At 47.0% G+C, this 26,355-nt stretch overlaps 1 protein-coding gene across 3 annotated transcripts in view; it reads right to left on the bottom strand.

Moving 5' to 3' along the window:
• Positions 1 to 26,355, bottom strand: part of FLOT2 (flotillin 2) — a 107,078-nt gene that overhangs the window by 5,301 nt on the left and 75,422 nt on the right. For all 3 annotated transcript variants that reach the window (XM_073565488.1, XM_073565490.1, XM_073565489.1), the window contains 3 exons: positions 9,509 to 9,723; positions 8,446 to 8,629; positions 7,987 to 8,136 (listed from right to left, as the gene is read on the bottom strand). In XM_073565488.1, the coding sequence (XP_073421589.1) occupies positions 7,987 to 8,136; positions 8,446 to 8,629; positions 9,509 to 9,723 (549 nt within the window). The remainder of the gene's footprint in view (positions 1 to 7,986; positions 8,137 to 8,445; positions 8,630 to 9,508; positions 9,724 to 26,355) is intronic.

Raw genomic sequence — 26,355 nt, 5'->3', positions numbered from 1 at the left:
AACACATTGTCACAGTGCCTGTTGTCACATTGCATTCAGAGTAGATGAAATATATAATAAATGATTTAAAATGCCATCCAGCAATAAAGGTTCACCAACATGTCGGACTACATCAGACCTTCCTCAGTGTCTATTGTCCAATTGAAGAAAAGAAATAATCTTGGAAGGGACAAAAAGCGCAATATGGTCTTATCTGGGTAGATAGTGTGGAGAAGAATACGCACCAGTACGCTCACCTGATAGGATTGTGTGCACACAACCACTGAAAGAGGCTAAGGCTGCTGCAAACCCATGAGAAAGGAATTAAAGGTGTTTGAATGGTATGGGCTCACCTGTGCTACCGCTGCCACGCCATTCCAGCACCTTTTATTGTCCAATTAAAAAATATATCAGATTGCGTTTTACCCCCTGGGTCAGCTAGGAATCGCTGAACATGGTGTCCCACAGACGTCTGGTGGAACCAGCGGTAGACACCATACAGCCGACTTTGGGTCACACAACTGCCCCCATCCAGCACCTGACAATTTTGACATGTTCGATGTGCACTTTGTGGATCCACAAGTCTGCAGTCACAGTCTCACAGCTGTTCGACAACCTTAACACATGCAGGGATTGTCTGTTTATTAGACAATCCCTGCAAGCGCAAAAAAAAAATCCAGCATGGACTGAAAAGGTAAAAAAAACAGGATTTTTGGGTTGCTTACCGTAAAATCTGTTTCTCGGAGCCTTCATTGGGGGACACAGAGACCTTGGGTGTATGCTGCTGCCACTAGGAGGCTGACACTATGCACAAAAAAAGATAGCTCCTCCTCCGCAGTGTACACCCCACCGACCGGCAGAGAATTCCTCAGTTAGTGAGAAAGCAGTAGGAGAAGTAACAGAATAGGTTGACAACATAAACAACTCAACTGTAACCATTCAACCAAAGTAAGAACAGGAGCTGTAAAACATGGGAGGGTGCTGTGTCCCCCAATGAAGGCTCCGAGAAACAGATTTTACGGTAAGCAACCCAAAAATCCTGTTTTCTCGTTCGCCTTATTGGGGGACACAGAGACCTTGGGACGTCCCAAAGCAGTCCCTGGGGTGGGAAACAAACTTCCATCAGGCCAGCGGACTCACCACCGCGGCCTGCAGAATCCGTCTACCTAGGCTGGCGTCCGCCGAAGCTTAGGTGTGGACTCTGTAGAATTTCACAAACGTGTGAACTGATGACCATGTTGCAGCTTTGCAAAGCTGCAATGTGGAAGCTCTGTGGCGCACCGCCCAGGAGGCACCCACTGCTCGAGTAGAGTGGGCCCTGATACCCGGAGGGGCTCTGCGACGCTTAACACGGTAGGCTTCCAGGATAGCCGATCTGATCCAGCGAGCAATGGTGGCTTTTGACGCCGGGTGACCTTTCCGCGCTCCATCAGGGATAATGAAAAGAGACTCTGTCTTTCGCAAGGAAGTCGTCCTAGACAGATAGACTCTTACCGCCCTAACCAGGTCCAGCTTGTTCAAGGACCGCTCTCGGGGATGAGTTGGATTCGGACAAAAGGACGGGAGCACGATATCCTCGTTGAGGTGAAACGAGGACACCACCTTCGGAAGGAACGAGGGCGGAGGCCGCAGAACTACCTTATCCTGGTGGAGAACCAGAAAGGGAGAGCGGCACGCAAGAGCTGCCAATTCCGACACGCGCCGGACGGAGGTGATGGCCACCAGAAAGGCTACCTTCCAAGAAAGGAGAGAAAGGGAAATATCCCTGAGGGGTTCAAAGGGCGGACCTTGCAGAACCTCAAGAACCAGATTAAGATCCCATGGATCCACGGGCGCCCGGTACGGTGGGACCGTGTGAGCCACGCCCTGAAGAAAGGTCTTAACCTGAGGACGGGAAGCCAACGTTTTCTGAAACAGAATGGACAGCGCCGAAACTTGACCCTTCAGGGAACTGAGGGCAAGCCCCGCATCCAATCCTGCCTGAAGAAACGCTAGGACTGAAGGGAGCGAAAAGGACATGGGCGCGACGTCATTGGTCTCACACCAAGTGAAATAGGCCTTCCAAGTACGGTAGTAAATCTTGGAAGATGATGGCTTTCTGGCTCGGATCATGGTCTGAATTACGTGGTCGGAAAATCCTGCTCGTTTCAGAACCTCGGTCTCAACAGCCACGCCGTTAAATTGAGCGGCCGAGAATTGGGGTGGCAAATCGGACCCTGAGACAGCAGATCTGTTCTGTCTGGAAGCTTCCAGGGGGCGTCCGCGAGAAGGTTGACAATGTCCGCGAACCAAGACCTTCTGGGCCAATTCGGGGCGATTAGAATGACCGGAAGTCCTTCTGCCTTGATCATCTTCAACAGCTTGGGAAGAAGAGGCAGAGGAGGGAACAGGTAGGGAAGTTCGAACTGGGACCAAGGAACGGCCAGGGCGTCGGCGCCCACTGCCAGAGGGTCCCGAGACCTGGACACGAATTGTGGGACTTTCCTGTTGAGGCGAGACGCCATGAGGTCTACATCCGGGGTTCCCCACCGAAGGCAGAGCAGATGAAACACTTCCGGATGTAGGGACCATTCTCCCGCCGCGAGACCCTCGCGGCTGAGAAAATCGGCGGCCCAGTTGTCTACGCCGGGAATGTGAACCGCGGAAATTGTCGGGACGGAAATCTCCGCCCAACAAAGAATCTTGGACACCTCCGCCAGGGCTGAAACACTCCGTGTTCCCCCTTGGCGGTTGACATATGCCACCGCTGTGGCGTTGTCTGTCTGAATCCGTACCGGCAGTCCCTTGAGGAGCCTTTCCCAGTGGACCAGAGCAAGATGGATCGCTCGAATCTCCAGAACGTTGATCGGTAGCGCTGATTCCCGATCCGACCATCGACCCTGAACAGTGTGGTTGCGGAACACAGCACCCCAACCGAGGAGACTGGCATCTGTGGTTACTATCTGCCAGTGAATGGGAAGGAAGGATCGACCCGATAGAATGAGAGGTGACGACAACCACCAGTTGAGAGACCGCTTGATCCGGTAAGAAAGATGGACAGGGCGATCCAGGGACCGAAGCGACCTGTTCCATTTCGACAGAATGGCCTGCTGGAGAGGCCTGGCGTGAAATTGGGCAAAGGGAACTGCCTCTATCGCCGCGACCATCTTTCCCAGGACCCTCATGGCTGTACGGAGGGATGGGAATCGCGAGGTCTGCAGCGATCGTACTTCCTGCTGCAGAGAGAGAATCTTTTCTTGTGGGAGAAAGACCCTTGACCGACGAGTGTCGAACAGAAGACCTAGAAAGACCAGGCGTTGGGTAGGAACCAGACAGGACTTTTTCCTGTTGACGATCCACCCGAAATTGGAAAGAGTGTCCAGGACGATTGACAAAGTTTGGTGAGCCTGTTGGAATGAGGGAGCCTTGATCAGAATATCGTCTAGGTACGGGAAAAGAACGAGGCCTCTGACTCTCAACAAAGCCATCAACGCAGCCATGATCTTCGTGAAGACTCTGGGAGCGGTGGCAAGACCGAAGGGCAGTGCGACAAACTGGTAGTGGTGCTGTCGAACCGCAAAGCGCAGGAACTTCTGATGTCCGGAGAAAATTGGAACATGTAAATAGGCATCTTGGATGTCTATTGAGCACATGAATTCCTGCTCCTCCATGGAGGCGATGACCGAGCGAAGCGACTCCATGCGGAAGTGGCGAAGGCGGACCCTCTTGTTGAGCAGCTTGAGATCCAAGATGGGTCGAACTGCGCCGTCTTTTTTCGGCACTACAAACAGGTTCGAGTAGAACCCCGTGAAGCGCTCCGATTCGGGAACGGGCACAATCACCCCGGAACTGAGGAGAGCGGCGATAGCTGTAGAGAACCCCGGGATCAAGGCTGGATCCTTTGGAGGCCGGGATTCGAAGAAACGATCCCGTGGGAGAGAGACGAACTCTATCTTGTATCCTGAGGATACGACCTACCTGACCCAGGCGTCCTCCACGGCGGCCAGCCAAACATCCCTGAAGGAAAGAAGTCGACCTCCCAATTGGAAAGGCCCTTCGCGTGCCCGATGATAGTCATGCTGAAGTAGACCGTCCAGATCTAGATCTGGACAGTCTGCCCTGGGAGGAGTGGGGTCGCCAGGAAGGAGTGGGTCTGAAGGAAACTTTCCTTCTCTCCTGGCGAGCCTGCGGTCTCTGTTGGCTGGAGGAGTTGTCCGCCGTATTGAAACGGCGGAAAGTCCGAAAGGGTCGAAACTGACGCCTTAGTGGGGGTCTGCGAGGCTTGGACTGAGGGAGGAGTGAACTCGTGCCTCCGGTGGCGTCCTTAATAATCTGGTCCAATTGGGACCCAAAGAGGCGCACCCCCTGAAAAGGCAGGTTAGTGAGGGACTTTTTAGAAGACAAGTCCGCTTGCCATGCCTTTAGCCAAAGTGTACGTCGAATTGCAATAACGTTGCTTGACGCCTGAACTGCACAGGATGCAGCATCCAAGGAAGCGGAGAGAAGATAGTCCCCAGCATGGGAGATCTGATTGGCGAGATTGGCCAAATGCTCCGGTTGCGCCTTATCTAAGATGCGCTACCGAAGGTCGTCTGCCCACGTGGCTATGGTCTTTGCTGTCCAGGATGAAGCAAAGATTGGACACACCGCCGCTGAAGCCGCTTCAAAGGCAGACTTCGCCAGGGATTCTATAATCCTGTCATTAGAATCCTTTAGGGACGCCACGCCTGAAAGCGGGAGAACCGTGTTATTGGATAGCCTGGACACGGGCGGATCGACCGAGGGAGAGGCCGACCAGTTGTCCGTGAGCTCCTTAGCAAATGGGTAGAGTATGCCAAGACGTTTTCCTCTTTGAAAGCGTCTGGTCGGATCCTCTCTTTCCTTGGTAAAAATTTTCCCAAACTGGGAATGGAAAGGAAAAACCCTGGAGGGAGTTTCTGCCCGTCTGAACGAAACCTCCTGATCTGAGGATTTCGCAGGGGAGTCAGCAATATCGAAGGTATGATGGATCGCAGCAATGAGGTCCTGCACTGTGACCTTCATGCTTGCATCCTGGTCTGAATCCAGCTCTAAAATCCCCTCAGATGACCTGTCCGAAAGCGCTTCCCCTGACTCGGGAGAGGAGGCCGAGAGGGAGACTGGTGAGAAGGGCTATGCGGTGAGATGGGACTAGGAGAGGATTCCGGCTGGGAATCTTGCCTGGGTCTTTTGCGACTACCGCTGGCTGATTCAGATGGAACAATTTGGGACCTGCTTGGCCCTGCTGAAGAGTCCAGGGGCAACTTATCAAGAACGGCCACCAGGGACTGAGACACCCTGGTGAGGTCTGCCACTGATTGAGATAGCGAGGAGGCCCAGCCAGGCATGGGGGGCTCACTCTCACCTGGGGCCGCAGATGGCTCCTGGACGGCGTCAGGCTGAATTGGATTGCTACAATCCAGGCAGAGGGGAGTGGACTGGCCTGAGGGAAGTTTGCGATTGCACGAAGAACATGCAAAGTACTTGACTAAAGTGCAGGGGGGGCGGTAGAGCGGGTACGATCAGACTTAGACATAGTGAAAAGCTGAGGTAATGCCGGAAGGTTGGGGGACAGAGGGCGGAGAAGGGTCAGTCTGCAGTGCAGAGCTACTCACGGTCCGGTGTCCCCAGAAGCGATGCTCTGCGACCTGTCAGTGGATGCAGGTCAGAGCGAAATCCGGCCGACAGACTTCCTGAAAAAAAACCAGCTGGAGAAGATGCTGTCCAGTGAGGAGCTGGTGCCCGGCTAACAGGCTGGGAAAATGGCGCCGTCCTGAGAAAAAGCGCGCCTTAGGAGAGGAGGGAGGGCGGAGCACCACGCAGGGTTAACGATTCACCGCCCTCTAGCCAATAACAGGCTGGGCAGGTGAAGGACAGGCGGTGGGAGGGCCTGGGAAGAGCGGGAGAGAAGCCCGCTTAGAAGAAACGGGCGGGGGGCGTGGCCGCGACGCAGCGGTAGGCCCGAACTGAAGCCGGGGCCTAAATTAGTTGCGGCGGCCGCCTGTCAGCAGGGGGTCGGCGCGGAGGTCCGAAAAAGTGGGACGCCGCAGTCGCAAGTCGCTCCCAATGGGAAAAAACCCTGTACTCCCTGTACCCAGAAAGGGGGGAGGGAAGGGGGGGGATGCCCAGCAACATTGAGCTGCCTATAGCCTTGTGGCGACTGCGAGCGACCGCAGCGCCTACCCCTGTGACCATTGAAGAGGTGACCGTCGGGAATGGGCAGCCAGGTAAATAAATATGAAGCCGGGGCCTAATACTCACCCATCCACGATCCGTTACCTGTCTGAAGAAGTCTTGCGTCTCATCCAACCGACAGGCTCTGGTAGGCGAGTGGGAGGGAGACTGGCGACAAGGACCCCTGGAGTCGCTGGCACGTCTTGGTGTCGGCGTCCGTCTGGCTGGTCCTGCGGCGGAGAACTGCAAGGATACGGGGTGGCAGTACACGCCGTACTTGCAGACTCCATGTGGGAGTACAGATGTGACTTTTCACTCTGTATCCCTCCGTAGAACCTGAAAAGGAACGACGCACGACGAGGTAGATATGGGTCTAATAAAAGACCCGTGTCCACCTCCTACTGACACTAAGCTAAACTGAGGAATTCTCTGCCGGTCGGTGGGGTGTACACTGCGGAGGAGGAGCTATCTTTTTTTGTGCATAGTGTCAGCCTCCTAGTGGCAGCAGCATACACCCAAGGTCTCTGTGTCCCCCAATAAGGCGAACGAGAAATGTGCTTTGTTACTGGTTACGAAAAAGGAAAATCATTTTCCAAATAGGCACACAAGCAGTTACAGCTCCATGTAGGACAAGTGAGACAGATCTACGCGTTTCGACGCTAGTCTTTTTCAAGATCTTCCTTTTTAGTACCGTATATACTCGACTATAAGCCGAGATTTTCAGCCCATTTTTTTGGGCTGAAAGTCCCCCTCTCGGCTTATATTCGAGTCATATACACCAGGGGGTCAAAGGGGGAGGGGGGGCGGGGTGTCAGGTCATACTTACCCGTCCTGACACAGTCTCTGCAGCCCCCAGCTTCTCTGCGGTCCCCTTCCTTCCTTCAGCGGTCACATGGTACCGCTCATTAAACTCATGAATATGCGCATATTTGTGAGTTTAATGAGCGGTACCACCTTTGTGCAGCATTATATGGGGTGTATTTTGTATGGAGCATCTTATGGGGCCATTATTAACCTTTGTGCAGCATTATATGGGGTGTTATTTTGTATGGAGCATCTTATGGAGCTATCATGAACTGTATGGAGCATTATATGGGGCTCCTGATTCAATATGGACATTCAAAAACATTTAACCTACTGATGTCTCAATTAATTTTACTGGTATCTATTTTTAAATTCACCAGTAGCTGCTGAATTTTTCGCCCTAGGCTCATACTCGAGTCAATAAGTTTTCCCAGGGGGGTGGGGTGGGGGTGGGTCGGCTTATACTCTAGTACATACGGTAACTAGTAATAAAGCACATTTTTTACCTTTTCATTCCAAGCTGGGTTTTTTCCTTTTTTTTGCACTTTCTGGTTGCTCTGCCTGATCCGTGCGAGGAATTGGATTGAAACCTATCTACAGATATAGGGGTAAGCGGACCTCTTTTTGCCATATTTTGCATATTTGGAATCCCTGCAAGTGTTACAGTTGTCAAACAGCTAGGAAACATGCAAGCGCGGGGACTGGAACATATAATTCGAGCACGCCAAAGACACTGAGCACCCGAGCATGTTCATATAACATCTTGCCCGAGCACGTTGGCTCATTACCAGTCGCAACCAATCTGATTTTTATGCACAAATACCGGGCCTACTACCGTAAATAAGAGGCACCCGGGATGCCAGCAGGCAGGAGGTGGCTCTCAGGGCTTTCATCCAACAGCCACAAACTACTGAGGTGTCTGCTGGACCAGAGAACCTATGAATTAATTGCTTATCTGTAAAAAGTAGAAAATTCTAGCTATATTTACAGACAGGACTATTGGCTATCTTATCCATCTCCCGACATGCTCACCTTCGTCAGATCTACACCAGTGAGAGCTTGAACCGAAATGGGAACTTCAGCCAACAGGCGATTCATTTCACCGGTTATTTTACTGTTATCTCCACTGAGAATGACAATTTCATCCACTTTGGCCAATGGCGCAGACACTTTGGCAGCAATCTGTAACAAAGAGGAGACAAGGTCAGAAACGGCAGAATATAAAGCGCTGTGGGAATAAATGGCTGAAGCTCCAGAAGCTAGTGGTAGAACAAGAGTAATAGAGAAAGGGAGTACTTCGGCAAAGGGAGACAGATTGTGGGGGGAAAAGCTCCCAAACCTTCATCAATGACCTTCCAGATCCTGTACAACCAGAAAACCCTAAGGCCTCTATTTCAGGGATTCATGAATATCTCCACAAACCTCTGATGAATGGTTCAGAGATCATCCTCAAAAATCAGAGGCATAAGAAAAATGTAAGTGACGAGTTACCTCTGGCAGACATTCCAGAACAAGGGCCATTTTAGCTGCCTCTCCATAATGTTGGTAGGCTCCGGCTTTCAGCTTCATCCTCTCGGCTTCTGCTTTTCCAATAGCTTCAATAACAGAGGCTTCTGCTTCTCCAATTTTACGGATCTTTTCGGCCTCTGCTTGAGCAATCAGCACTTGTTTTACCCTATGGAAATAAAAGAAAAAACATAAGCAAAAGACATCCGATCTGAACCTGCAACTAGTAATAAAGAGCTACAATTCCTATCCTAAAATACTTAAAAAAGGTGTTCTACAGGATTTAAAAAAAAAAAAAAAAAAAAAAAAAAAATTCCCCCCCAAATAGCATATACGTCCACAGGTTGTGTAGTATTGCCGCTTAGCCCCATTATCTTCAATGGAGTTCATCTGCATCAACAGCTATGGAGATATGTTTAGAAAACTGCAGCCATTAGTCTTCTAACCTTAGAAAACCCCTTTTAAACGAACAACTGAAAACAGCTGTATACTGCAATAGGACACATATGGAAGGGGGTTGTTATTACAAAAAAAAAAAGTTTCCCCCTTTTGGGTTCTAGGAAAATTTGAATTCTAGGAATTAATACTGATGTTCCTACAGGGAACAAGGACAATAAATATAACTGAAAAAAGGGAAAATGTGTGCCAGGACTAAATATAACAATCCGAATTACCAAAAAAAATTAAATAAAAACTTTACTAAACTATATATCCTAAGAACTGTGAAATATCATTATTTCCTTTTTTCGGTTGTATTTGAGTCCAGTAAATGGCTGCAGCGGTCACGTGTGCTGTAGATGTGACATAAGCGCTGCCGCCATGTCAACAAAACTTGAGGCAGCAGCAGAGAAGCAGCATAAGCCCTGCAGAGGAAGATTATAGCAGATTTAGCTTTTACATTTGTAAACCTATATGGTACAAGAAAAAAGTTGGTAATTACAGAAACCCTCTTACATTAACTAGTTCCTGCAAAATTAATCTGGGTCAGATTCCGACAATGTTATGAATACACGGAAAGCTAAGCCGTATCTGCCAAGTGTGTACTCACTTCTCTCCTTCTGCAATCTGCTGCATCCTATACGCTTCGGCTTCTGCGGGCCTCCTCACTGTGGCAATCAACTCCTTGTCCATACGAACAATTTCTTTCTCCTCAATATCAATCTGTTTCTTCCTCTGCACGACCTCGATCTCAATTTCTTCCTGTCGAATCTTCTGCTGTTCTTTAGCTGCCTGCAGTTCATACGCCAGCTGAGCTTCTGCTTTCTACATAAGAAGAGGATGACGGTTACAGCAAGGACCATGGACTGGATGCACACTATGGGGTCTAGAGGTGTGGATCTTCATCTTTTTATGTGGGATTGAGGCAGATAAGCTGCCTTCAACAAGACGAAAGTGACCATGACCCAGTTACTAGATCACTGGGTTTGCTTCTTTGTAAGGGCGCTTTCACATTGCATTGTGTCCCATCAGGTCATACGTCTGAAATCCCCCGCAAAACGAGGTCCGGTGCATGCACCGATGGGGTCAGTATTTTGGGGAGTTTACGCCTCAATTAGCCCGACACTCAGACGCAATCTACTACGTCTGGATGTCTGCTTCCTGTAGTCTTACAGCCCCAAAAATGATGCACGACAGAGCGCAATTTCGCTTTGCTGTCACCATTACAGTCCATGGCCCCGTCAGCGCATGTGTCCGGACCCTATTTTGCAGGGTATTTCGGACATATGGCACCACAGGGACACAGAACGCAATGTGAAAGCACCCCAACACTTGTTTCAGGTACCAATCGTCACATACAAAGTGTATCTCACATGACCTATTTTGCAGGTGCTTGGAGCCAGTCCTTTTTCCAACATACTGTGACACTTGCTAAAGTCGCACAGGTCTTTATTCTTGCCTCATTTTTACAAATTCAAAAATGACTGTTTACTTGCTACCTAATATATTGTGCTATTATGAGATAATCAATGATCACACATTATGGCAGACCAGTGGAATACTAATACAGCAATACAATATACACTGTTCAAAAAACAGGGATTTTTGTATGTACTCACCGTAAAATCCTTTTCTCCAAGCCAATCATTGGGGGACACAGGACCATGGGTGTTATACTGCTGCCACTAGGACGACACTAAGCAAACACACAAAAAAGTTAACCTCCTCCTCCGCAGTATACACCCTCTGCTGGCTCTATCCTGAACCAGTTCGGTGCCACAGCAGTAGGAACTCACAAACAGAATTGCAAGATGTCAAAACCAACAATGAATATAAGCCAATGGGCTAACAGGGTGGGTGCAATGATTGGCTCGGAGAAAAGGATTTTATGGTGAGTACACACAAAAATCCCTGTTTCTCCTTCACCTCATTGGGGACACAGGACTATGGGACATCCCAAAGCAGTCCCTGGGTGAGGAAAACATAACAGGTGAAACCTCACACATCCAATTCTTAAAAGATTAAATGAAGCCTACAGATGCAAAACTGCCAATTGCAGAAATTGTCTGCCGAGGGCCACATCTGGAGGCTTGAGAGTGAATGTTGTAACGCTTAGCAAACGTGTGAAGACTGGACCAAGTCGCAGCCTTGCACACTTGCTGTGCGGAAGCCTGGTGCCGAATGGCCCAGGAAGCCCCCACAGACCGAGTGGAGTGTGCCTTAACCCCCGCGGGGATAGGCTGACCTTTAACACTGTAAGCTTCTTGGATCGTTGAACGAATGCATCTGGCTATTGTGGCCTTAGAAGCAGGGTAGACCTTTTCTGTGTCCCTCTGGAAGCACAAAAAGTGTATCCGATTTGCGGAAAGACGCTGTTCTGGAAATGTACCTTCTGAGAGCCCTCACCAGGTCCAAAGTGTGAAGAGCTTTTTCAGTACGATGGACTGGAGCCGGACAGAACGAGGGCAGAACTATGTCTTCATTCAGATGAAAAGCAGAGACGACTTTAGGCAAGAAGGACGGGGACGTCCTGAGCACCACCTTGTCCTGGTGGAAAATCAGAAATGGAGGTTTGCATGACAAAGCCGCAGTTCCGAGACCCGTCTGATGGATGTTATTGCCACAAGAAAGGCAACCTTGAGGAAGAGGAACATCCTGCATTGGCTCAAAGGGGGCCTCTTGTAAGGCACTGAGGACCAAGTTAAGGTCCCAAGGTTCCAAAGGTGGCTCGAGTTCTGGTGGCAAATGGGTCCCTGGGAGAGTAGATCAGGACGATCTGGTAACCGCCAGGGAACGTTGGCAACTAGATGTACTAGCTCCGCATACCAAGCTTGGCGTGGCCAGTCTGGAGCGACGAGGATCACTGGAATGCTTTCCTCTTTGATTTTCCGGATGACCCTTGGGATCAGCGGAAGTGCTGGAAAGATGTAAGGGAGGCAAAATTGGCTCCATGGAAGTACTAGAGCATCCTAGCTGATGGTTAACGGATCGTGGGACCGGGCTACGAATGCCGGAACCTTGGCGTTCAGCTTGGAGGCCATGAGGTCCACATCTGGAGTGCCCGAACGCTGGCAAATCTGACAAAAGACTTTCGAGTGAAGAGACCACTCTCCTGAGGCTATGCCCTGGCGGCTGAGGAAATCCACCGCCCAATTCTCTACTCCCGGAATATGGACTGCGGAGATGAGCGATTGATTTGTCTCGGTCCATTGCAGAACGTGCGTCACTTCGATCATCGCTCTTCTGCTTTGCGTACCTCCCTGTCAATTGATGTACGCCACAGCCGTGGCGTTGTCTGATTGGATCCGGACAAGTCGTCCGTCCAAAAGGTGATGGAATTGATGAAGAGCTAGCCTTATCGCTGGGATCTCGAGGATATTGAGCGGAAGGTTGGCTTCCTGAGGAGACCAATGTCCCTGAGCCATGTGGTGACGAAGATCGCACCCCACCCGAGGAGGCTGGCGTCGGTGGTCACTACTAGCCGGTGCACTGGAAGAAAGGACCTTCCCTGATCCAAAGACGACATCGCAGTCCACCACTTGAGAGACTGCCTGATCCTGGGTGTCAGGCGAAAGCAGCGACCCAAGGAGGCAGGATTCCTGTCCCAGGCTGAAATCAATGCTTGTTGCAGGGGACGAAAGTGAAATCGGGCAAATGGCACTGCCTCGATGGATGCCACCATTTTCCCCAGGACCTGCATGGCGAACCTCAGAGTGAGAGCGGGCAAGAAATAGCAGTTTGGCTCCCCGGGTTAGAGAGGAAATCTTTTCAGGAGGGAGAATTAACAACCCTCAGTAAGTGTCCAAGATCATCCCCAGAAAAGGCAATTTGCTGGGATGGAACTGGAGAGGACTTTTCCAGGTTCACTAGCCAACCTAAGCGAGAGCGTGTCGATGGCAACACTGACACTCTGCACAAGCCCGACAGGACAGACCATTGATGAGAAGATTGTCCAGGTAGGGTAGAATCACCACGCCCCACGAGTGTAGAATGGACATGACAACTGCCATGACCTTTGTGAACACTCTGGGAGCGGTGGCGAGCCCGAAGGGCAGAGCAGTGAATTGAAAGTGTTCATCTCCAACAGCAAAGCGTAGAAATCTTTGATGACTTTCGAAGATTGGCATGTGGAGATATGCGTCTTTGATGTCCATGGACGCAAGGTATTCCCCTTTCTCCAGATAAGTGATGACGGAACGGAGGGATTCCATTCTGAAGTGGTGTATTCTGACGAATTTGTTTAACAATTTTAGGTCTAGGATGGGGCGCATGGATCCGTCCTTCTTTGGGACCACGAATAGGTTCGAGGAAAAAAAAAACAACCCTTGAACCTTTCCGTGGGAGGAACCGGAAAGATGACTGCACTGTTGTGGAGGGAGTATATGGCCTGGTAAAAGGGAGCTGCGTGCGCCTTGGACCTTGGAAGATGAGACTGGAAGAAGCGCGATGGAGGAGGGGACGTGAATGCGATTTTGTATCCAGAAGACACAAGATCTCTGACCCATTGGTCGTGAACGACCATTAAACAGACATGGTGAAACAATATCAGATGGCCACCTACCCTCTCTGTTTCTTCCAGACACGGCAAGAAGCCATTGAGAAGAGAACTTGCGGGAAGGGGCACTTGGGTCTGGATCGGGGAGATCTGTTTCTCCAGGAGTTTGAAGGTTTGAAGGAAGGGCGCGAACCCATCCTTGTGTGGGCGGGCAAGACGAACTAGCGGAAGCAGCTGTGGATGACCAGCCTGTGGTACTGCGTAAAGGTCGGAAGTGAGCCTGGGATTGGTTCCAAAAGGGACGACTAGGCCTACACTGAGGGAGGAATTTGCTTTTTCCACCAGTAGCATCTGAGATAATCTGATCAACTTTCTCCGAACAAACGCCCGTGCTGGTACGGCAAGGAAGGCAAAGATTTCTTTGAAGTTGAGTCTGCCCGCCAATCCCGGAGCCACAATGCTCTCCTGATGGTAACGGCGTTGGCGGTTGCAAGTGCGGCACAGTTAGCCGCATCTAGGGAGGTACAAACTACATAATCCCCTGCCCGGGCGATCTGGTAGGAGAGACTAATCACCTCGGACGGCAGGCTATTGTCCCTACTGGTCTTCACTATGGCCTCTGCCCAGGCTACCATAGCTCTAGCTACCTAAGTGGTGGCAAGGGAATAATGTTGCTCCGGCAGCCTCAAAGACCGACCTGGCCAGGTTGTCAATCTGACGATCAGTGGGGTTTTTAATGGAGAATCCGTCAGCCAGAGACAGAAGCGTTTTTGAAGAGAGTCTTGATATGGGTGGATCCACTGCAAGGGACTCAGTCCACTCCTGTCTTAGAGCAGGTGCAAAAGGGTACCGTGCTTCTAGCGGCTTTTAGCCCGTGAAACACTTATCTGGGCGACTTCTATGCCTCTTAATGTCTGTAAACTCAGGGTGGTTAGCAAAAACTCTGAGGACGTTTTGTTCTTTTAAAAGACATGGGGTGATCCGGATTAGTACCAGGTTCTTCGTCTATTTTCAGGGCTTGATTAACCGCCTCGAGAGAATCTATAGACTCCTGGAACTCAGGGGAGTCCGGGTCTGTGGTCACATCTGACTCGTAATCTGAATCGTGCTCACTGCAAATCCCTGCTGAAGGGGAACGAGACAGAGCTAGCGGATGCAGAGGCATCGGAGTTCTGTGGGGACATGTCACGGGTTTGTTTCCTAGAAGAGTGTGTACCCTCTCTCGCCATCCGGCCCCTGTCTGAGGAAAGCTCTTGTGCTGCTGAGGGACCCTATACAGGGGGGTAAGGAGATGCCCTGGCTTGAGGAGAAATAACTTAAGGATTCTATGGCCTTTGCGAGAGAAGCCATGGACTGCGCCAAGGAAGAAGCCCACTCAGGGGGGCTGGCACCGCTGTGTTCAACAGAAGTGGGGGGCTCCTGAGAGCATGAGGCTTCACAGTCTGTACAGAGAGGTTTAGGATGCTTCTGAGTTAGGGAAACATTGCATGAGGTACATGAGGCATAGACCACCGTGTACGTCTTATTCATTCTCTTATTAGCCTTTGATTGAGACATTTTGCAAATCTCAGAGGGAAGCTGCAGATGGCTGTTGAGAGGCTGCAGGGATGTGCCTGCAGCATAAGGGTTAAGCAGTGAGCCTGCAGCGAAGGGGTTAAAATATGCGTTTGTTAGTGGAAGGGGTTAAGCAGAGTGTGCTAGCTTATCCAGGTCCTGTGTCCGTGCCCCCAGGGAAGTGCGTCCTGCTGCAGTGCCCGGCATCTTAATCGCTGAAAATGGCATCACCCACTCTTCCTTCAGGAAGAAGACCCACGAGAATAAGTTTGGCGATTCTCGTGAGTAACAAGACGCGCCAGAGACCGTAGGCAGAGCAAAAGTCAGAAGGGGGCTGTGGCTGCATAATGCAACGTCCTGGGTGGGCAGGAATGGTCCTACCAAGGCCAGAAGCCGGGGCTTAAATTAGAGGCCGCACCAATGGTCGCGGCTAGCGGTGAAGGCGTGGACCGGGCACTATCACCCCGGGAGCACAAACATGAACAGGACCCCAGGGAAGGGAGGAAGGAGCCCTCCCTTCCCCTGCCAACCAGTGGCTGGTACTCACGTCACTCCCGGTATGTAGCAGAGTCGGGAGCACTGCACGCCATCCATCCTCCTCAATCCACCATCCCTTTGATAGGGAGGTGGAGAGTGCTCCTTAGGTTCCTGGCACCAGCCGCAATCAAACAGTGGTAGTCTAGTGGGGCCAAATTTGTCGCAGGGAAACCTCTGCCGGAGTAAAGTTAGCGGTGGCGACCGCGGATTTGGTGTGTCTGGCTGCAGACCTGGCTCCGGAAGGGGATACGTGAGGGCGACACCTCATGTTCCCATCCGTTGTCAGTGGGGGGAGAGCAGACCCATTAAAGGAATCAGTCGCCCCGAATGAGAGCCCAGGCAGACATGGAGGTTGCAGGAGGGGGTACGGAGAGGAGACACTCTGCGTTCCCGCTTGTTGATGTTTTTGGGAGATCGTGACCTTGAGAAAAGATAAAATCTATAAAATAAAAATCGGGGTCTGAAATCAGACCCTAGTGCCTCCTAAAGACGCTAAGCAAGAACTGGTTCAGGATAGAGCCAGCAGAGGGTGTATACTGCGGAGGAGGTGGTTAACTTTGTGTATTTGCTTAGTGTCCTCCTAGTGGCAGCAGCATACCACCCATGGTCCTGTGTCCCCCAATGAGGCAAAGGAGAAAATAAGGGGAACACAAACAAAATTTGACTCCAAGTCACTCACACTTCTGTGAAGTCAACCTGTCCAGTTATGAAGCAACACAGAGTGTGAATCAATTTCTCCTGCTGTTTTGCAATTAGAAAAACAACCCCTATAAAAGGAGTGGTTCTGCAGGGAGTGACAACAGACCATTTCTCTGTTCTCATCCTTTTTGGCTGTTTTGGTCACTTTTGCTTTTTTTGTCATTGCTCTCACCACTAGATGTACTGTACAGTAGCATGAGGTGGTGTCTACTGTACAACCCACAGAAGTTGTCAGGATGGCACATCAATGCGAGCTGTGGCAAGAAGGGTAGCTGTGTGTTAACAGTGTCTAGAGCATGGAGCAGATACCAGGACACAGGCAAGTACACCAGTAGCCATTTGAGGGAGCTGTAGGAGGGCAACACCACTACAGTCTCCTTTGTGCAAGGAGGAACAGTACCAGAGCCCTGCAAAATGACCTCCAGAAGGCCAGTAACATCCATAGGTCTGCTCAAACTGAGAAACAGACTCCACAAGAGTGGTATGAGGGCCCGTCGTCCACAAGTAGGTGTTCAACTTACAGCCCAACACCGTGCAGGGCGATTGCAATTTGCAGAGAATACCAAGACTGGCAGATTCGACATGGACTCTCTGTGCTCTTCACAGATGAGAGCAGGTTCACACTAAGCACATGTGGCAGAGTCTGGAGAAGCCGTGGAGAATGTTCTGCTGCCTGCAAAATCCTCCAGCATGACCAGTTTGGCAGTGGGTCAGTAATGGCGTGAGGAGGCATTTCTTTGGAGGGCGGCACAGTCGTCCATGTGCTAGCCAGAGGTACCGTGACTGCCATTAAGTACCAGGATAAGATCCTCAGACCCATTGTGAGACCATATGCAGGTGCACTGGGCACCTTCAGATGCATGACAATGCTAGACCCCATGGCTGAAGTATGTCAGCAGTTCCTGCATGATGAAGGCATTGATGCTATGGACTCTCCTGCCCGTTCCCCAGACCTGGATCCAATCGAGCACATAAGGGACATCATGTCTCATTCCATCTACTAAGGCCAAGTTGCACCACAGACTGTCTAGGAGTTTACTGATGCTTTAAACCAGATCTGGGAGGAGAAGCTTCAGGAGAACATCTGCAGCCTCATAAGGAGCATGCCCAGGCATTGTAGGGAGGTCATACAGGCACGTGGAGGCCACTCACACTCTTGAGCATCATTTCCTTGACTGGAGGAATTTTCACTGAAGTTGGATCAGCCTGTAATTTGATTTTCCACTTTGCTTTTGAGTATCATTCCAAATCCAGACCTCCATGGAATATTAATGTCGATTTACATTGATCATATTTATATTTTATTGTTCTGAATGCATTCCACTATATAATGAATAAAGATTTGCATCTAGAATATTTCATTCACCGATATCTAGGATGTGGTATTTTAGTGTTCCCTTTATTTTTTGAGCAGTGTCTTTGTTTATGCATGTTTATAAAGAGTGCTCGTCATATTAATTTTTATGTTAACAGCACACTTGATAACCAGAAGCTTTGTAAGTAGCTCAGAGAAATCTGTTCCTTTCTCCTTCAGGACTGATTGTTCGTTGTCAAAAATTCTCAATTCATGGACAAAATCTGTCTTCAGGAAGTATAGATTTTCCCATTAAGAGATGGCACTTTGTGCTCATAAAAGTTCTATGGAAAATATAACTGTTTCAGGAGAACTTGTCTGTGGCTGCCTCTAGCTCCCCCCCTCATCATAGAATTTTAAAAAGCACCAACTGCTATCTCCCATCTCGGCAATGGGAAAATCTCTTCACTGAATACAGATTTCACCCATTAAAGTGAGAGATCAATCCAGGAGGACATAGAAGCATATTTAGCCGACAAGACACATAACAGAGTTGCTTATTTTTAAGTCTGACTATTGATTTATGAAATAAAAACCACAGATACTCTTTAGGCGGTTAAGCTTTTGAAGGACTATTCTCGGTAAATGTAATACTGTGAACGCCTAGTGGAGGGGCCTGCGGCATGAAAATCACTTTTCCTTGGTGTTGCTGAATGACTACAGAATCCAAATCTCCTGCCCTGTGCAACTTCATGCCAATGAGAATTTTTTTTTTTTTAAATTTGTTTAACAAACAGATGTACACTTTGTAAATAACCAATGCAATGTATACACGATCATCATAATATCTGTAAAGGGAGAAAACCAACAAGTTTGCATATTGAGTTATTTGTACAGATCTCAATTTCACAGGTCCTCATTCTCTTGCAAGGCCTATGGATAATCTAGGAGTAGTTGCAAGAACCTGTTATTCATCTATACAAAATGTTTGGTTATGCATAACCTAGAATGATACATTACAACCAACATATCTAACATAATACAAAAAAAACTATTACTCCTACCCTGCTGCCAAAACAACCTCATAGCACTGACGACATTATAAACCTATAAAGTATAAGTCAATATATTCTTCATTACAGCTATTATGCTAATAACAGACCACTAGCTACGCGTTGTTATAGTATGGTGAGATGTATTCCAAACATACCAAATTTTATTAAAACGTCCCCAAGCAACCCCTATTCTGGTACAGTGTCCTCTTGTAAGGTATAAATTAATTTACTAGTTCAATCCAAGCTCTAAGAGAAGGATGTTGATTACCCATCCAGCGTAAAGCCAGTATCTTCCTGGCAAAAAAAAAAAAAAAAAAAGTGTCTCCCGCAGGAAAATTCTAAACGTGGTGTCCCCATATCTCTTCTTCCAGAACACCAAACAGACATACCAATGGAGTGAAAGGAACAGGAGTACCTATGAGGGAAGTTAACAACGAGGTCATCTCGCTCCAAAAAGATAGAATAGAATATATTTTTGCTGGATGCAGCTGGGCCTCTTTATGTTGGCTTGTTTTTTCTGTGTGATGCATGCATACAGTATAGTGCAGAACGGCCCACCTGCTAATAATATGGGTGTGATCAATAGGCTGTTCAGACACTTTGCACCGCACTGTGTGACTGAGGTCCTATGCAAGCCTTATCTGTGTGCATTTTTCCCACTAGGCAGCCAGCTCCTTTTTTTCTTTTGGTTACTGGCTATCTTCATCAGTGGGTTGCACCTGTGCTGCCCTAAGCCTTTATCAATGGAGGCCTGCTGCATCCTGCTAGTGCATCAGTCAGGGTTTGGTGAGTCTACCTTTCATATGTAAGTTTGAATTTTTTCTTATGTTAGCGGTTTGCATAATCTATGAAGCAGCATATGGGGCATATTATTCTATGGGGCATCTTATGGGGCCATAACCCTTTATGGAGCAGCATATGGAGCATAATATTCTATGGAGCATCTTATGGGGCCATTATTAACCTTTGTGCAACATTATATGGGGTGTATTTTGTATGAAGCATCTTATGGGGCCCATCATGAACTGTATGGAGCATTATATGGGGCTCCTGATTCAATATGGATATTCAAAAACATTTAACCTACTGATGTCTCAATTGATTTTACTTTTATTGGTATCTATTTTTATTTTTGAAATTTACCAGTAGCTGCTGCATTTTCCACCCTAGCCTTATACCCGAGTCAATAAGTTTTCCCAGTTTTTTGTGGCAAAATATAGGGGGGGGGGGGTCAGCTTATACTCGAGTATATGCGGTATTCCATAATGGCATTTCAGCTATAACGTCAAAGAAAACCACTCGTTTAAGTTGTCTCCAGACTGACCTTGCCAACAGGAGTAAGGGTAATAATCCAGAGAAATTAGGTCTACTTCTAAAAACCCCAACAAGCAATCAGTCCCTGCAGCATAAAGGTACTGTCACACTTCACGATGTACCAGCGATATGACGCGGTCAGGATCGCTGGTACATCGCTAAGTGGGTGCTAGTGAGCTGCCACAGGCAGATCTCACCAGCGACATCGCTGGGGACGGGGGTCGCTACTTACCTGTCACACTAGGCGATCCTGTGTCCTCCCGCCCGGCTCCACGCTCGTCTCGCCGCAGGAAGCTGACGAGAAGCGGTCCTGAACGTTCTCGCGCGATCAGCGATAACCAGCGGGGGAGCGGGTCGTAGGTAAGTATCAGACACAGCAATATCGCAATAACGTCACAAGTTATAGCGATATTGCTAGCGATATCGCTTAGTGTGACAGTACCTTAAGCCAGATGGCTCTCCGAGTTAGGCAAACAATTATTAGGCATCCATCTACTCAGGGCTCTGACTTGCCAAGCAATATAAAAAGAAATCCGGCAATGCCGCCCGCCCAACTGTTTAGACCTATGTAATGTAGACAATTTGAGTTTAGGTCTAGTCTTCCCCCATATAAAGGATGAGATTAATGAATTTAGGCCTGAGAAAAGATTATTGGTTTAACTCCCATAGAATATATACTCAATATATGGATACCAAATCTAAACGTAATTTTTTTTTTTACTTGTCAGTCATATTTTGAACTAGGAAACCAGTCCAGCAAGTTATTGGCATTTATAGTGCGCCAACACAACACATCCAATACCATACTTCAAATTAGAAAACTAGATAACTCAATAGTAACCTCAATGGTTGATATACTCTAGAGTTTCCATCAGGGCTGTGGAGTCGGAGTCGGAGTCGTGGAGTCGGAGCTCATTTTGGTGGAGTCGGTATAAAATGGACCGACTCCTAAAATATATAATAAATTGGGTACAGTAGTTCAGTGCTGAATATTTTTTCATAGGAATTTGGGAAGTTATGAAATGTCATATAAACGGCTGTTCTAAGGCTACATTCACACACAGCGTTTTTCCTGCGTTTTTTGAGGATACGTTTTTCAGCTGCAAAAGCAGATCAGCTTTTTAAAAAACTGCATCACCAGAAAGGTTTTTGAGCTCATAGATAATGTTTTCAATAGCAAAAGCAGATTAGAAATCTGCTCCATCCATCTATCCATCCATATCTTATCTGTGCCAAAAAGAATGAAAGCCGGGTAGCACACAGACTAACACTCTTTTTTTTTTTAGCACCAGTCAGGTACACCTCATAGCTGCCCAAAAGGACGCCCAGGACAGGCATTGCTCGTCTTCAGTAACACATCAACATCAATTGATAGTTAGAATAAATAGACTGCATTCATCACCACATCTTCTTAAGGTGCAGGCTTTATTTTCAAATGTAGGGGTGTGCAGTATGAGGTTCTGCAGCAGCTGAGATGTGCAGTAAGAGGTTCTGCCCCCCCTCCCTCAGTGCCTGCAAAGCGCAGGCATGAGGAAGCCTTGTGCACTGCCTGTGACAGATTGCTGATCTGTCACAGTGATCTGTGATGTGACAGATCAGCGATGTCACAGGACAGTGATGTCCCACCTGGGACTATGTAATAAAGTAAAAAAAAAAAAAAAAAAAAAAAAATAAAAAAAAAAAAAAAAAATAATATTCCCCAATAAATTCATTTTTTGAAAATAAAAAAACCCGAAACAATAAAAGTACACATATTAGGCATCGCCGCGTCCGTAACGACCCGCCCTATAAAACTGTCCCATTAGTTAACCCCTTTAGCGAACCCCTTAAAAAAATAAAAAACGAAGCAAAAAATAATGATTTATTATCATACCGCCAAACAAAAAGTGTAATAACGCGCGATCAAAAAGACGCATATAAATATCCATGGTACCGCTGAAAACGTCATCTTGTCCCGCAAAAAACGAGCTGCCACACAGCATCATCAGCGAAAAAATAAAAAAAGTTATAGCTCGCAGAATAAAGCGATGCAAAAATATTTATTTTTTATATAAAATAGTTTTCATTGCATAAAACCGACAAAACATAAAAAAAGACCTAAATGAGGTATCGCTGTAACCGTACTGACCCGAAGAATAAAACCGCTTTATCAATTTTACCGCACGCGGAACGGTGTAAACGCACTCCCCCAAAAGAAATTCATGAAACGCTGGTTTTTGTTCATTCTGCGTCCCAAAAATCAGAATAAAAAGCGATCAAAAAATGTCACGTGCCCGAAAATGGTACCAATAAAAACGTCAACTCGTCCCGCAAAAAATAAGACCTCACATGACTCGGTGGGTCAAAATACAGAAAAATTATAGCTCTCAATATGTGGTGACGCAAAAACTATTTTTACAATAAAAAGCGTCTTTTAGCGTGCGACAGCTGCCAAAAATAAAAACCGCCATAAATAGTAAATCAAACCCCCCGTTATCACCCCCTTAGTTAGGGAAAAATAATAAAATTAAAAAAATGTATTTATTTCCATTTTTCCATTAGGGCTAGGGTTAGGGCTGAGATTAGGGTTCGGATTGGAGTTAGAATTGGGGGTTTCCACTGTTTGGGCACATCAGGGGCTCTCCAAATGCAACATTGCGTCTGATCTCAATTCCAGCCAATTCTGAGTTGAAAAAGTCATATGGTGCTCCTTCTCTTCCAAGCTCTGCCATGCGCCCAAACAGTGTTTTACCCCCACATGTAGGGTATCAGCCTACTCAGGAAGGACAAATTGCAAAACAATTTTTGGGGTCCAATTTCTCCTGTTACCCTTAGGAAAATAAAAAATTGGGGGCAAAAACATCATTTTTGTGGAAAAAAATGATTTTTTTATTTTCACGTCCGAGCGTTATAAACTTCTGTGAAGCACTTGGGGGTTCAAAGTGCTCACCACACATCTATATAAGTTCCGTGGGGGGGGGGTCTAGTGTCCAAAATGGGGTCACTTGTTGGGAGTTTCAATAGTTTAGGTACATCAGGGGCTCTCCAAACGCACATGACACCCGCAGACCATTCCATCAAAGTCTGCATTCCAAAATGGCACTGCTTCCCTTCCGAGCCCCGACGTGTGTCCATACAGTAGTTTTCTCCCACATATGGGGTGTCAGCGTACTCAGGACAAATTGGACAACAACTTTTGCGGTCCAATTTCTCCTGTTACCCTTGGGAAAATGAAAAAATTGGGGACTAATTGATCATGTTTGTAGAAAAAATACGATTTTATTTTCATGCCCGGGCATTATAAACTTCTGTGAAGCCCTTGGGGGTTCAAAGTGCTCACCACACATCTAGATAAGTTCCTTAGGGGTTCTCGTTTCCAAAATGGGGTCATTTGTGGGTGTTTCCACTGTTTAGGTACATTAGGGGCTCTCCAAACGTGACATGGCGTCCGATCTGAATTCCAGCCAATTTTGCATTGAAAAAGTCAAACGGCGCTCCTTCCATTCTGAGCTCTGCCATGCGCCGAAACAGTCGTTCCCCCCCACAAATCAAGTATCAGCGTACTCAGGACAAATTGCACAATAACTTTTGCAGTCCAATTTCTCCTGTTACCCTTGGTAAAATAAAAAAAATTGAACCTGAAGTATTTTTTTTGTGAAAAAAAGTTAGATGTTCATTTTTTTTTTTTAAATATTCAAAAAAATTCCTGTGACGCACCTAAAGGGTTAATAAACTTCTTGAATGTGGTTTTGAGCACCTTAAGGGGTGCAGTTTTTAGAATGGTGTCACTTTTGGGTATTTTCTATCATATAGACCCCTCAAAGTGGCTTCAAATGTGATGTGGTCCTAAAAATAAAATGGTGTTGTAAAAATGAGAAATCGCTGGTCAACTTTTAACCCTTATAACTTCCTAACAAAAAAAAATTTTGGTTCCAAAATTGTGCTGATGTAAAGTAAGCATGTGGGAAATGTTAGTTATCAAGTTTTTTGTGTGCCGTATCTCTGTGATTTAAGGGCATAAAAATTCAAAGTTGGAAAATTGCGAAATTTTCAAAATTTTTGCCAAATTTCTGTTTTTTTCACAAATAAACGCAAGTTATTTGAATGAAATTTTACCACTAACATGAAGTACAATATGTCACGAGAAAACAATGTCAGAATCACCGGGATCCATAGAAGCGTTCCAGAGTTATGACCTCATAAAGGTACAGTGGTCAGAATTGTAAAAATTGGCCCGGTCATGAACGTGCAAACCACCCTTGGGGGTGAAGGGGTTAAATACCTTTTCTCATGATTTGATATACCTGGCTATGAAGTTCAAAGCTCAATGAGGTTACAAAACCAATTTAGTGCTTCAGGAAGTCAGTAAAAAGTAGTTAGGAGTGTTCAAATCAAGAAAATAAGGGTGCCCATACTTTTGCACCGGTCAAATTTTGTTTAAATGCAGATTGCACATTTTCTGTTAGTACAATAAACCTCATTTGAATCCAGAAATATAACTGAGTCCATCAGTTATTAAATATATGAAACTGAAATAGCTGTTGCAAAACACAAAATTGTTATAAAGAAAAAAGGTTAACATTAATAGGGGTGCCCAAACTTTAACATATGACTGTACATACACACACACAGTACAGACCAAAAGTTTGGGCACACCTCATTCAAAGAGTGTTCTTTATTTTCATGACTATGAAAATTGTAGATTCACTCTGAAGGCATCAAAACTATGAATTAACACATGTGGAATTTTATAATTAGCAAAAAAGTGTGAAACAACTGAAAATACTGTGTGTCTTACATTCTAGGTTCTTCAAAGTAGCCACCTTTTGCTTTGATTTCTGCTTTGCACACTCTTGGCATTCACTTGATGAGCTTCAAGAGGAAGTCACCGGAAATGGTCTTCACTTCACAGGTGTGCCCTGTCAGGTTTAATAAGTGGGATTTCTTGCCTTATAAATGGGGTTGGGACCATCAGTTGTGTTGTGCAGAAGTCTGGTGGATACACAGCTGATAGTCCTACTGAATAGACTGTTAGAATTTGTATTATGGCAAGAAAAAAAACAGCTAAGTAAAGAAAAACGAGTGGCCATCATTACTTTAAGAAATGAAGGTCAGTCAGTCCGAAAATTTGGGAAAGCTTTGAAAGTGTCCCCAAGTGCAGTGGCAAAAACCACCAAGCGCTACAAAGAAACTGGCTCACATGAGGACCGCCCCAGGAAAGGAAGACCAAGAGTCACCTCTGCTGCGGAGGATAAGTTCATCCGAGTCACCAGCCTCAGAAATCGCAGGTTAACAGCAGCTCAGATTAGAGACCAGGTCAATGCCATACATCTCTAGCAGCAGACACATCTCTACAACAACTGTTAAGAGGAGACTTTGTGCAGCAGGCCTTCATGGTAAAATAGCTGCTAGGAAACCACTGCTAAGGACAGGCAACAAGCAGAAGAGACTTGTTTGGGCTAAAGAACACAAGTAATGGACATTAGACCAGTGGAAATCTGAGCTTTGGTCTGAGGAGTCCAAATTTGAGATCTTTGGTTCCAAACACCGTGTCTTTGAGCAACGCAGAAAAGGAATGGACTCTACATGCCTGGTTCCCACCGTGAAGCATGGAGGTGGTGGTGTGATGGCGTGGGGGTGTTTTGCTGGTGACACTGTTGGGGATTTATTCAAAATTGAAGGCATACAGAACCAGCATGGCTACCACAGCATCTTGCAGCGGCATGCTATTCCATCCGGTTTGCGTCTAGTTGGACCATCATTTATTTTTCAACAGGACAATGACCCCAAACACGCCTCCAGGCTGTTTAAGGGCTATTTGACCAAGAAGGAGAGTGATGGGGTGCTACGCCAGATGACCTGGCCTACACAGTCACCAGACCTGAACCCAATCGAGATGGTTTGGGGTGAGCTGGACCGCAGAGTGAAGGCAAAAGGGCCAAGAAGTGCCAAGCATCTCTGGGAACTCCTTCAAGACTGTTGGAAGACAATTTCCAGTTACTACCTCTTGAAGCTCATCAAGAGAATGCCAAGAGTGTGCAAAGCAGTAATCAAAGCAAAAGGTGACTACTTTGAAGAACCTAGAATATAAGACATATTTTCAGTTGTTTCACACTTTGTTGTTAATTATATAATTCCACATGTGTTAATTCATAGTTTTGATGCCTTCAGAGTGAATCTACAATTTTCACAGTCATGAAAATAAAGAAAACTCTTTGAATGAGGTGGTGTGTCCAAACTGCATAGTGTATGACATTTACATTTTATTAGTTTTTTGTGCTCTAAAGTTGTATTCCAATAAATAGATATGTTCTATCTAAATATCTTGATTATTGCATCATAAAAACGATTAAATGCCTGATGTTCACATTGTACTACAATAAAGTTTTCACTTAAATATAAGCAATATATGTGGGAGTCGGAGTCGTGGAGTCGGTGTAAGGGAAATTGAGGAGTCGGAGTCGCAGGTTGGCTTACCGACTCCACAGCCCTGGTTTCCATGACTATTATAAAACGTTATATAGTTCCAG

The sequence above is a fragment of the Dendrobates tinctorius genome, unplaced genomic scaffold (genome assembly GCF_039654945.1).
Source record: "Dendrobates tinctorius isolate UK_male_01 unplaced genomic scaffold, ASM3965494v1 ptg000016l, whole genome shotgun sequence".
NCBI classification, from domain to species: Eukaryota; Metazoa; Chordata; class Amphibia; order Anura; family Dendrobatidae; genus Dendrobates; species Dendrobates tinctorius.
This window is presented reverse-complemented; position numbering and strand designations above follow the sequence as displayed.